This window comes from Callorhinus ursinus, unplaced genomic scaffold, assembly GCF_003265705.2.
Source record: "Callorhinus ursinus isolate GAN/ISIS: 27379988/994484 unplaced genomic scaffold, GSC_fseal_2.0 scaffold11, whole genome shotgun sequence".
Taxonomy (NCBI): domain Eukaryota; kingdom Metazoa; phylum Chordata; class Mammalia; order Carnivora; family Otariidae; genus Callorhinus; species Callorhinus ursinus.
The window spans coordinates 44,077,910-44,091,323 of NW_027397073.1; the positions used below are offsets into that span (position 1 = coordinate 44,077,910).

The following is a 13,414-nucleotide window of genomic DNA, read 5'->3' on the forward strand; positions in this document are numbered from 1 at the left end:
ATTCGTGGCCTTATATAAGTGTTTTATAAAAAAGAAAAATCTAAAGTACATGAACTAATTTTCAATTAAAAGACTGAAAAAAAACAATGGATATCCCTAAAGAAATGAAGTAGAATGAAGAAGGAAATAAAGATAGAAGAGATCAGTGAAATAGAGAACAAACGAACCAAAAAAAAAAAGAGAGAGAGGAATTGCCATATACTTTTAAATAAAACAGACAAATCTCTAGCAAGAATGATCAAAGAAAAGAGAAAAGGCACAAATACATAATATTAGGAAAGGAGAGGTCTTTAAAATCATAAAATCCCATGAACAACTCTATGCCAGTACATTTGGAAACCAAAAGGAAATGATAGTTGTGTGGGCAATGTAATTTTCTAAAGCTGACTCAAAAAAGTAGAATGAATAAACAAATAACCATTAACAAAATTAAACCAGTAATCAGATTCATTTTCCATCCCTCCGAGATAGACCCAGATGTTTGTACAAACATATGACATTGGGCCAATAGAACAGAATAATATCTAGAAGCAGTAGCAAACATATATAAGAATTGGAAATATAACAAAATCAGCATTAAAAAAATCAGTAGTGAAATGATAACCTCAAAAGAGTTGGACAAATGGTATCCATATGGAATGGATGCCTTACAATGTACACAAAAATAAATTCCAGGTGGATTCACCTACTAAATATGAAGAGTAAAACTTTGTAACTTTTGAAAGGAAATGCAGGAGAATAATTTTAATATTTGAGGATAAGGAATATTATCTTGAAAAATTCATAAAGAACACAAACTTGATTATCTCCCATCTCTACCATGCCCTAGCCTGCTTTGTGATTTGGGAGGCTCACCAGAATGTGCTGCATAAAAAGTCTCCCTGGTTTTTGGGGTTTGGGGGCTTTTTTAGATTCCATGTATGACTGAGGTCATACAGTATTTGTCCCTCTCTGTCTGACTTCTTTCACTTAGCATAATGCCCTCGAGTTTCATCCATGTTTTCCCAAATGACAAGATCTCCTCAGGCTTTTAACAGGGTTTGCCACACAGGAGTCACTGACATAGTCCTAAGGGCAGAAAGAAATTGAGGATGGGAAAGTGATGTTTCTGGTTCGCTCAACACCCCAATACAGCATATTGTCTGTTTCCCTGTGCAATAAATGACAGCTCTCGTCAGCCAGCCCTCTCCTCCCAGCCCCTCCAAGAATAGCTCTCTACTTCCTGTCTTCACTTCTAGGAGTGGTTGCTCTTCCTCACTCTTGGGAACCACTCTATCCTTTATTGGTTTCCCAGAACCCTGATCAGTCTTTGGAAATTGCCCCATTACTAACCTCTCCACAATTTCATGCGCTTGAGTATACCCTGTGCTTTCTTTCAAGACTCTAGCTGATATATCAAGAAGGAAAAAATGACAAAATTTTATTTAAAACTTCATAATAAGACAACCACACCACCAGCAAGGGAAGGGAGTGGGGGAGGACGGGAGGCAAGAAAAAGTCAAACAGGAGGATTTTTGTAATGTCTGTAACTGACAGAGAATCGCCATCTCAAGTGCAAAAGGAGCTACACATCAATAAGAAAAATGGGGAAGACATACAAACAGGAAATTCATAGAGGAGGTAAGCAGAATAAGATAAAGCAAAACAAAATAAAACCCCGGGGGATTATAAATTTTCAGTCCCTACACCACCTGTGAGCCTCCTCACGTCTTCTGGCTTCCTGGGCAGCTGTGGGGGGAGAGATGGCTGGGAGATGGGCACTGGAGACAATCAGGGCAGAGTGCTCTTTTCAGGCTCATCTGGGAATGACAGCAATAGGGCAGTCACTGGAGGGGTTACAGAGGACGTCACTGGGGGATGAGGTTCGGGATAAGATCCAGGCTGGCATGGTATTGATGGAATTGAGTTTCACAGTAGTCTGGAAGAGATTGAGGCAAAGAATTATGGGTGAGGACAGATGGTAGTAAACTTGGTGAGGGCAGGTGGAAGATTGAAGAAGTTCATCCCTGATGGTCTCTTACTTGCTCAGAATATGAGGAAAAGATAGAGACTGGCAAGGACTGCTGAGGTCCCACTAAGGTAGAGGGTAAGGACGGATGATCTCCTGACTCTGGGGTTCTTCTACACAAAACTGGTCTATGCCAATTTGTTCCAAACCGTCCTTTCTACATTTCATAACTCCCTCCCTAAAATCGTAGACTTCTGCCCAACTGGACAACCCCTAATTTCCTCTTGGTTTCAGCTCAGGCCATGATCTCAGGGTTGTGAGACTGAGCCCTGTGTAAGTGTGAGATTCTCTCTTTCCCTCTGGCCCTCCCCTCCACTGGTGCACTCTCTCTCTCCAGATAAATAAATAAATCTTTAAAAAAATTTTTTAAAATAAAAAAATAAATTGCCCCCATCTAATAATTAGCACACTAAAGTCCTAAAATTCTTCTATTGGAAACCAGGGTTATTTAAAATAATTTGTTGAGTTTTATTGAGATTTAACTAACATACAGCACTGTGTAAGTTTAAGATGCACAGCACCTTAAGAATAATAAGAATAGGGGCACCTGGGTGGCTCAGTCGGTTAAGTACCTGCCTTCAGCCAAGCTCATGATCTCAGGGTGCTGGGATCGAGCCCCGGGAGCCCCGCATCGGGCTCCCTGCTCCACGGGGAGCCTGCTTCTCCCTCTCCCTCTGCCTGCCGCTCCCCAGTTTGTGCATGCATGCTCGCTCTCTCTGTCAAATAAATAAAATCTTTTTTAAAAAGAATAATAAGAATATGCTGAGTAATATTCTTTATCCATTCATCCATCAGTGGACAGAGGTTATTTCCATGTCTTGACTATTGTAATAACACTACTATGAACGTGGGGGTGCAGATGTCTCTTTGACAAAGTTTTTTCATTTACCCAGAAGTGGAATTGCGGGATCATAGGGTAGTTCTGTTTTTAATTGTTTGAGGAGCCTCCATGCAGTTTTCCTTAAGCGGCTGCGCCAGTTTACTGTCCGACCAACAGTGTGGACAGATTCCTTGTCTCCCCATCCAGGCCTGCATTTGTTATTTCTTGTCTTTTTAATGGTGGTCATTCTAACAGGCTTGACGTGATATCTCATTGTGGTTTCGATTTGCTTTTCCCTGAGGATTAATGATGTTGAACATCTTGAATGATTTTAAAGCGTTGGAAAAGAGATAATGTAGTGAAACAATCGTTTTTACGTATCTTTTTGTGTTAGTTTGGGATAAATTAATAGGATATGCAAATAAAATAAATATGTATTTTTTTCTAACAAAGCCACATAGATTCCTCTTTCAGGATTTTAATAGTCCATATTTCTCCATTTGGAAGTTAGGACTAAGGATTTACAAGTACAACTAGAAAATTAGTTACTTTGCCTGTATTTTGTTATTGGAGCTCCAAATTCAGTTCAGTACAATGCACACTGTTGAGTACTGGTTAGGTTCAAGGTACTGTGTTTACGACTGGGGAGAGGAAGGAGTTGAATGCAATACAGGAAGCCTCTGACCGTGGAAATGTATAATGCTTGTACATAAAATAGCGTTATTCCAAGTAATTTCAATCTCCAGTAGTCTGCACTTTTCCTGCAGGCGTAGAGGTAGATGTATGATCTCCAAATAGGTGTGTTTTCCCATCACAACTGACCTTCAGGTTTGCTTAAAGCAATACTGCCCGCCCCCCTCCTGCCTCACCTTTGTTTAATGAGAGCCATTTCCTAATGCCAACGTTGGGTTAATGGACTGAGATGGGAGAAAATCAAACGTATCTCTTCGTTTTACACCAGATTGCCTTTCTGCCTTGTGGCTTTAATCACTCAATCCTACTCACATCTGCCATAATAACAATTATGGCTTTTCTCCTGACTTCTTACCCAGGAGGATATGTCAGAGTAAAGCAACATCTCCCGAAGAAAGGAAGGGCAAATTCTTCATCTCTTTCCAGCATCGTAGGTAATAATTTTCCTCTGCAAACCCTCAAGGAGTCTCTCTTTTGGCTTTTCACATCTACTATTCCCACAGGTTCGTGGCTCTGTTCTGATTTATGCGTTTTCTTCTATCCCCTTTCTTCTGAGATAAGTTTTAATTATGTAGACAGATTGTAAAAATCTCTTTCTTCTTGTAAACAGCTATTTTGCTGTTAGTACTGGATTTTGTTTAACTGGTTTCTCCTAACTGAATCTTCTTGTGCACCCAGGAATTATATCTGTTCGTTGTTTAACTGCAGCATCAAGACAAGAGAAAGCTGGCTTCTCGTAGTTTCCCTTGAGGGACCCAATCTTGGAACACCTCAGACTGCAGCTCTCCCTCAGGAACTGTTCTTTGTTGCATATGTTTGAAAAGCCCATAAGATTTTAGCTTTGAATCAATATAAGAGTAAAGCACCACCCATCAAATAGCAGTATGATGATACTTTCAGTTCTACTTATTTAAAAACTTACTCTACTAGCAAAATAAAGAAAATGCTTGAGATGCTCAGAAGCCCTCATGAAAAACTGTGACCCCTTCCTCAGGTGACTCAGACAAGTGGATTCTAACAAACTCCTCAGGTAATTCTCATAATCACTGCTCTTCCTCTGGCCCCTTCTGGGTAATAATTAAAATATAAAGAAAAAAATGTATTTATATCATGACTTTTTTTGTCCTGCATACACACTTTTAACTATTTGTTGGATTTGTTTTTTTTTTTTTAAGATTTTGTTTATTTGAGAGAGAAAGCACAAGTGGGTAGAGAGGCAGAGGGAGAGGGAGAAGCAGACTCTCTGCTGAGCAGGGAGCCCAATGTGGGATTCATCTCAGCACCCTGGGATCATGACCTGAGACGAAGGCAGATGCTCAACTGACTGAGTCACTCAGGGGCCCTCATCAAACGCCTTTTAAAAAGGCTAAATCAATATTCTCCCAGAAGTTCTTGAGGCATATTTGGAGAAAAAAGAGAGATCATTTTTAGACACAGCAGTGCATGTGATGTCCTCACAGTGAGAAAACTTTCAGCTCATCCAAAAAGGAGGCGTGGTCTGTGGCCAAAGAACAGAGTCAAGGTCTTTGGCCAGTGTTAGATGAAAGCCATGACCTTGGCCTCATTAGCTGGACTATGTGAGCTCACCATGCAGGTGACTGCGTATTTGCGTGGCAGTTCATGGGAAGCAGGGCTTCTTAACTTGGGTTCCAGTGACAATAGCTAATCATCCTGCTCTTTATGCAAGATTTTGTGTGTGTTTATATTTGTCTAAGAGGGTTTGCATTTTCATTAGATTCTCAAAGGTGGATGTGACTTACAAAAAGTAAAAGGGTAAGATTACACTAGATGAGATTGTTCTAAAACAGCGTCATTTCAATATTTCTTTAAACCTTTCATTACGGAGGTAGATTTCTGTAATCTGAGGTCGATTTCTGTACTCCCATGTTCTTACGGGAGAAGCCCTTTAAATCTGACCTTTTAATATTTATCCTTTTGTGCACTGGAGGGATTTTAAATGTACCCTTTCAGTTGGAGAAATTATTACTTTTACATGAGAGGGAAATGATAGATTGAACCCTCCATTTTTATATATTTTTCAGTCAGGAAGTGATTTTCCCCCTTTATTCTATAAACATGTTTTTCAAAACTCCTTCAACAATCTACTCTGATAGTCTTCTTTCCCCCTCACAATCATTTTAAGGTAAACCGAACCTGCTTTACTCTTTCTAGCATAGAGTGGCTTAAGTCTGGCAAAACTGCACCTAATTAATTGTGAGGGTGTTACTTATTAATGGTAGGATAATATATTCTTAAGTTTATGACAGAAAATTTCCATTCTAGGGACAATTTCCTACAGTCCCTTCTGTCTTCAGAGTGTTCCAGTTCACCTACGTCTTCACTAGCGTTGATATGCTGCCTATTTATGTTGTATTGGGAAAGAAATGTCATCAGCAAGGTACAATGTGGATTTTTTAAAAATTCTAGGTTGCTTCATGGAAGGAGTGCTTAATAGAACAAGACAGGACCAAAGCTCTACGGAAAAACAAATCATGTGGTCTTCAGAAATGAGGAGAAAGGCAGCCATCTGAAATGGTCATGAACCCCAAACAAGTCTTCCTCTCGGTGCTCATTTTTGGAGTAGCAGGGCTGCTCCTCTTCATGTATTTGCAAGTCTGGATTGAAGAACAACATACAGGTAACAATTCTTTTTTTCTATTTTACTTGTAATGGTCATTTTCAATGAAACAAGCTGTAGTGTTTTCAGAACTATAGAATGTCACAGTATTTCCAACAACAACAAAAAATAGACACAAACTATAATTCCCAGCTCCTAAAAGAAAGGGTGATTATGAAGTTGTGGTGGGCGTTTGTTCTGTGGACGGGACAACACTTGGAATTTTTATTATATCAGTGGGGAAACAGTGTGGCCCATTAGCCCAGCAAGGACTGCTTGTTAGAGAATTTGTCTACTCAAATGTGTAGCATCTGTCCTACCTCTGATATGCATTGGGCACAAGTCTAAAAGGAACTAAATATACAACTAAATATCTCCTTTAATTCCTTTTCAATTTTTGTGTCAGTACTCAAAATTGGCATGGAAATTCTATAATGCCTTTATTATGAAGCAAGAGTACACAAACCTTGTCTGTAAAAGATTAGATAAAAAATATTTTAGGTTTTGTAGGCCATACCATTTCTATCACAGCTACTCAACCCTGCCAACGTATCACATGAACAGCCATAGATTATATGTAAACAAACAGACCTGGCTGTGTTCTAATAAAACTTTATTTACAAAAACAAATATTGGGCTGGATTTGGTCCACAAGCAGTAGTTTGCCAATTCCTTCTATACTCGTACTTACATCATTCTAGTTTGCCATTGCCATACATTGGAAACACTCAATTACTGTTAAAATGGATTATGTTTATAATGATTAAAGGAAATGTCTTAGAACATTACAGAAATATATACATATATGTGTTGTGAAAATCAGTTGTTTTCCATGAGTAGAAATAACCAATGGCTTATGACTCTTAAGGAAAATAAAGTAAAAACAGAAGAACAATTTCTTAATTCCTTCCAATTGTGGCCTATTTTTAAATCACTCTAGATATTAAACCCTATTCTGAGGGGCGCCTGGGTGACTCAGTCAGTTAAGCCTCCGACTCTTGATTTCGGCTCAGGTCATGATCTCAGGGTCGTGGGATCAAGCCCCGCATCAGGCTCCTTGCTCAGTATGGAATCTGCATGTCCCTCTCCCTCTGCTCCTCCCCTGCTCTCTCTCTCTCTTAGATAAATAAATAAAATCTTTAAAGAAACTACTCTGAAAGATAATTCAATACTGAGTCACAAATACGATAATTTTTCAAGTTGTTTCCGTTTCTAAATCCCTTCCTTGGATTAGCCTCATATACACCTTGGATTTATTTAACTTATATAGTAACTCCTGTGAAAAGAATTTGCATATAACTATTTTCTAGAGGATATGTAACATTGTCAAAACTTATTCTTAATTCCCATTATAAGTTACATGAACTGTAATATTTTCTAAGTTTGCTATATTACTATAGTAATTTATCATAACATAATATTTCATGAAACCATCTATAATAAAGTATAGAGGTTGATTTCTCTTGCAGTGGAGATCTTGTCACATAGTAAGCTCTCGGTAGGTGTTTGTTGAATGAGTGATAAAAAGGTGAATAAATAGATTGAAAATCATTGCAGACTATAGACTGGAATGCAGCAAAAGGGGAAGAATCAGAGATCTCATCATTGGGTCGTTTGCTAATTCCATAGCCTCCTAACAAGGTTCACAAGGGAAGTATCACAACGGGGTTCCAATCTATAAAAGGAAATATATTCATATATATAGAACTCTGGGAGAAATGTTATGGTGTGATATTCTAAATTTATAGATGAGAAAGCTGAGGCTTGGGTAGGCAAGGAACTTATCATCGACCTCACCTGTGCAGGTCTAGGTGTAGAAGGAAGGCTCTGGTTGTGTTTGTGCAAAGTCCATGGTATAGTATCAGTCTGGATACTGACTTGTAAACCTAAGCTATTCACAAGTTCATAGATGTGTAACCTCTTCTGCAAGTTGGATTCTTAATTGAGTTCCTAATTTTTCCAAGTTGGGAAATTATTTTCCCCAGTTACAATGGGCTTGTACTATAATAATATACTATAACTTAAATTGTATTTGTAATTTGCTAGTACTTTCTCTGATTCTCTGTATGTCTTAAATGAATTGTATAATATTTCACAATCTACTCATGATAGTGAGTGTAAATGTTAGAACCAACATTCCTTTAGATAACTATCTTACTGAAGAAACATTTTATTATTTTTCTTATTTTTAAATAAGACTTCCATCTGGACTTCTGCCTTATCCCAGGCTAGTGCCCTGGGTTGTAATTCTCTAGTTTTCCAGGTAGACCAGTACAGGTGTACTTTTTATATGTGTTTTAGATAACATCGGAAGCATCAGTCATTTTTACAGGAAATTTCTCTTTAAAGCAGAAAATATCTGAATGTGTGCTTTGATGTTAAGTTAAAAATGAAAATTTTGTCTTTTGGACATTTTAGAACTATCACTCAAAGAACTGTGGAAGATGACTTTATTTTGGTTCCTGAGACCCTCTGTAAATAGAGCAGATTTTTTTTTAAAGATTTTATTATTTATTTATTTATTTATTTGAGAGAGAGAGAATGAGAGATAGAGCGCACAAGAGGGAAGAGGGTCAGAGGGAGAAGCAGACTCCCTGCTGAGCAGGGAGCCCGATGTGGGACTCGATCCCAGGACTCCAGGATCATGACCTGAGCCGAAGGCAGTCGCTTAACCAACTGAGCCACCCAGTCACCCAATAGAGCAGATTTTAAAACTCTGAATGATTTTTGATCTCATATACATTTCAGTTGTGTGTGGAACTCTTAGGTTCTTTTCATACCCTGTATTTGAGACCTTTAAAATCTAATAAGATCTGGGCTATTTTCTAAGAAGACTTTCTAGTTTTCCTGGGTTCTTCTGTTAAAATAAAATGGTTTAGAGTTACAAAGATATCTTAAATATGCTCTGATATGCTAGTAAAGATTATGAATAGACAAAGTTTTTGGAGGTGAAGAGGAAAAATATGTGACAAAGAAAGTAAAATCTATCCAGTTATACAACAGAGAGTTCTATAATAACACCCATTTTGCAATACCACACCAATTAAATTATGCATTTCTTTATGCTAATGTGGATGTATTATTGTGAATTTTATTTTATAAATCTTTCCCCTAAGTTGTTAAGAATGCAAGTTTCATATTCAAAAGAATCTTGGAAAATCTCGGATCTACTTGTTAGCTGTGTGACCCTGGGCAAGTCACTTAGCCTCTCTGTGCTGCAATTTCCTCATCTGTAAAATGGGGATTACAATGTTTTCCATGTAGGGTGGTAGGGAGGATTAAAGGAGACTTAGCATGATGCCTGGCAAGTAGTAGGGAACAATGAATGTGAACTTTTATTCTTATTCTGGAAATGATGCAGAACATCTGAGGACTAGCTTTTTTGGAGTTATCAAAACTAAGACTCAACCACAATTCAGGAGAACAATCTTAAGCTTGGGCCTTGCGTGATTTAAAAAAAAAAAAAAGGCTCAGTACCAACTCCAGTTAAAACAGTTAGGACAGTCTAACTGGCACAGAGCCAGCGTGTTGCACAGTGTAGGAATTGGAAGGAGGATGATCCAGTTGAGTGCAGAGAGGAGAGTTGGTGTCCAAAAGGATCTCTGGTCTAGGCAGGGTGCCTCCAAGGTCAGGGTATCCGTTCATTCAGTAGCATTTTCTAAAGACTTAACGATCATAGGTGCCACACTGGTGAATACCCAGATATAGTAGGGAACCAGCTAGAATCCCCGTTCTCAAGGCAACTCAGGTCTCATGGACTGTAAGGGAGAAAATGGCCTTGAGTTCAGGCCAAGGTGCCGGTACAAAAGGACAGTCCATTGTGACAGAAGAGACGGGCCCTCCAGGATGCTGCACAATAATGAGTTGGGACCAGAAGGGCCCAATCGGTTGTCAGTGATGGCATTGCTGAGCTGATGGTAGAAGCGTTGGGCATGGTGTGTGTTGCCGGGGCGGGGTGGAGGGGGCAGGGTTCGCAGGCACAGAGCACCAGAACAGAACAGATACATCTACCGGAAAGATGCGCTAATGGCAAAGGCCAGTTCAGGATAAATCACAAGAATGGGTCACTTTTCCCCAGCGACTGTTGAAATTTGCAATTTGGTGCCGTCTTCCTACAGGTAGAGGGTTAGTGTTAAAGAGAACAAATACCAAAAGGTGTGATACATAGGTGTTTGCTATGTGCAGTAAGACGTGGTGAGGACCCTATCCTAATAGGGTCAGAATCTCAGCTTTAGAAAAGAATGTATAGATCATCTTGTACACCATCTAATTTTTTAAAAGTATAAATCAATTATATCACTCTCTTGTTTAAAATGTTTCAGTTATATCTCATTCTTTTCAACAAAAATTTCTCCCTGGGATGCACAGAGCTGTGTGGGATGTAGTTCTGCCTGCCTCCACTGCCTCACCCTCCCTTCTCTCAAAGTGCTTCCCAGCGTCACCCCTGGTCTCTCAGCAAACCAAACCCTTTGCTGGCTCAGAGCTCTCAACTCTCACTGTTTCAGAAGCTGGGATGTTCTTCTCCCAACTCTCACCTGTCCCACCTTAGCTCAGATGTCACCTGCTTTGATCAAAGCAGCCAGTCAGCCAAGCGCCTCCACAGCCAATCAAGTCAGCACCCCCATCTTACTCATTTCCATCACCAAAATGTTCCTAATCAGCAACCGCCTCGTGTTAGTATTTGTTCTCATGTTTATTGTCTGCATCGGGTGCTGTTTTACAAGTTCTATGAAAACAGGGACCTTGCCTGTCTCACCTACCTTGGTGTGGTAGGAGCATGGAGCACACATGTGGTAGGTGCTCAATAGTATTGGTGTATGGGCAGGTACATAATGCTTCCTTTGGTTTTTCAGCATCCAGCCAAATGACTACATAGACTGTGTTTGAATATTTCTGGGGGCAAAGAATCCACTACTCCTCCAGGCATCCACTCATCTTTATAGCCATCTCCTTGGAAAGTTCCATATCTTAAGCCAGAACTTGCCTCCCTAAATTATGCTTACCTGTTCTAGCTGTGTCCCTGTGAGTACTGGCTCACCCTTCTTCCACAGCATGGCCAGATCATTTTCATGGCATATGAAACCCCAGTTTTTTTAACCATTTTTGTGAGAAGATGATCCAGGTCCCTCTCCTCTGAACCATTAACAATTACTCTGTATCTCTTTTAAAATATGATGTACGTTATTCTTGTATGAAACCTGTGTTAGAAATGTACACCTCTAATAAAATCCCCTGTTATGTAGTGAAGTTATATACACATATTTTAAATATGCCAACTAGTGAAAATCAAACAGATCCCACTGAATAACTTATGTTACTACTTTTCTTGAGATTTTCCAGGATCAAATTTAGTCTCATCTGTTCCAACTAAAATTGTTCCCTGGATTTACCCGACACTGTAAAAATCTATCTAAACAACTTCTGAGCATTTTTATTCAGGACCAGGGTTTTAAATAAATCTATTTAAACTAAAAAGAAAACAAAACAGTTCACTTTTTTCTCCCAATCCCTCCTCCCCCAACCTTTGGCAACTACCAGTCTATTCTCTGTATCTGTGAGCTTGAGTTTTTCTTAATTTTTTTTTTTTTAGATTCCACATGTAAGAGAGATCATACAGGATTAGCCTTTCTCTGTCTGACTTATTTCATTTGCTTAATACCTTCAAAGTCCATCCATATTGCAAATGGCAAGATTTCATTATTTTTTATTGCTAAGTAATATTCTTTATTCATTCATTGATGGACACTTAGGTTATTTCCATATCTTGGCTACTGTAAGTAATGCTACAGTGGACATAGGGGTACATGTAACTTTTTGAAGCAATGTTTTTATTTTCTTTAGATAAATACTCAGAAGTGGAATTGCTGAATCATATAGTAATTCTATTTTTAATTTTTTGAGGAACCTTAATACTGCTTTCCATAGTGGCTGTACCAATTCATTTTCCCACTAATAGTGAACAAGTGCTCCCTTTCCTCCACATCCTTGCCAACACTTGTTATTTCTACTTTTTGATAAATAGCCATTCTAACAGGTGTGAGGTGATATCTCACTGTGGTTTTGATTTGCATTTCCCTGAGGATTAAAGATGTAGAACATCTTTTCATATGTCTGTTGGCCATCTCTATGTCTTTGGAAAACTGTCTATTCAGATCTTCCAGTTTTTTAATCGGATTGTTTGGGGGTTTTTTGCTATTGAATTGAGTTCTTTTTTTTTTTTAAGATTTTATTCATTTATTTGAGAGAGAGAGAGAGGACATGAGCAGGAGGGAGGGGCAGAGGGAGAGGGAGAAGCAGACTCCCCACTGAGCAGGGAGCCCGATGTGGGACTCGATCCCACCCCCCTGGGATCATGACCTGAGTCGAAGTCAGACGGCTTAACCGACCGAGCCACCCAGGCACCCGAATTGTTTGAGTTCTTTTCATTTTGTTGATGGTTTCCTTTTCTGTGCAGACGGTTTTTAGTTTGATGCAGTCCCACTTGTTTATTTTTCTTTTGTTGCTTTTGCTTTTGGTGTTAGATTTTAAACATCATCCAAGACATATGTCAGGGAGCTTACTACCCTACATTTCCTTCTAGTTTTATAGTTTCGGGTCTCATTTTTAGGTCTTTAATCCATTTTGAGTCAATTTTTGTGTTTGGTGTAAGGTAGTAGTCCAGTTTCATTCTTTTGCATGAGGCTGTCCAGTTTTCCCAACACCATTTGTTGAAGAGACTGTCTTTTTCCATTGTATATTCTTGTCTCCTTTTGTCGTAAATTAGCCATATAAACGTGGGTTTATTTCTGGGCTCTCTATTCTGTTCCATTGAGCTTTAATTACTTTAGCTTTGTAATATATTTTGAAATCAGGGAGCATGATGCCTCCAGCTTTGTTTTTCTTTATCAAGATGGCTTTGCCAAGACTAATAATTTGTTGGTTGTTTTATTGATAGTATTTTCACATGATTACCTTAAACAGAAACTTGTTTGACTTTTCTTTCATACCTCTAAGTAGACATTTTTTCCTGATTTCTACTAGTTTCTTTCTGATTTACACTAAATAAGTAGTGATATCTGAATTTAGTTTAAGGTTCAACATTAGCATCTAAGCTAAGAATTATCATAGCTAACATGGGAAAGACTCATATAGCTATAAACCCACCTTCCCGGAACTGATTGTCACCAATCCAGGCTCTTGTAGGACCGATACCCAACATACTTAGCCTGAAAGTATGTTCTTTTGGTCAGTTGATGTAGACTTCCTGTAGACCAGGGTTCTATTCAGATCCTACATG

The 13,414-nt window shown here is 38.8% G+C and overlaps 1 protein-coding gene across 4 annotated transcripts in view; it reads left to right on the forward strand.

The window, feature by feature from the left end:
- The window catches only part of CHST9 (carbohydrate sulfotransferase 9), a 251,748-nt gene that overhangs the window by 43,898 nt on the left and 194,436 nt on the right, over window positions 1–13,414 (forward strand). For 2 of the 4 annotated variants that reach the window (XM_025886848.2, XM_073898377.1), the window contains exon 2: window positions 5,949–6,159. In XM_025886848.2, coding sequence (XP_025742633.2) covers window positions 6,054–6,159 — 106 coding nt within the window. In that variant the 5' untranslated portion in view covers window positions 5,949–6,053. Of the gene's footprint in view, window positions 1–5,198; window positions 5,295–5,948; window positions 6,160–13,414 lie in introns of those variants that run through there. The other 2 variants (XM_073898376.1, XM_073898378.1) reach the window with 2 other exon arrangements.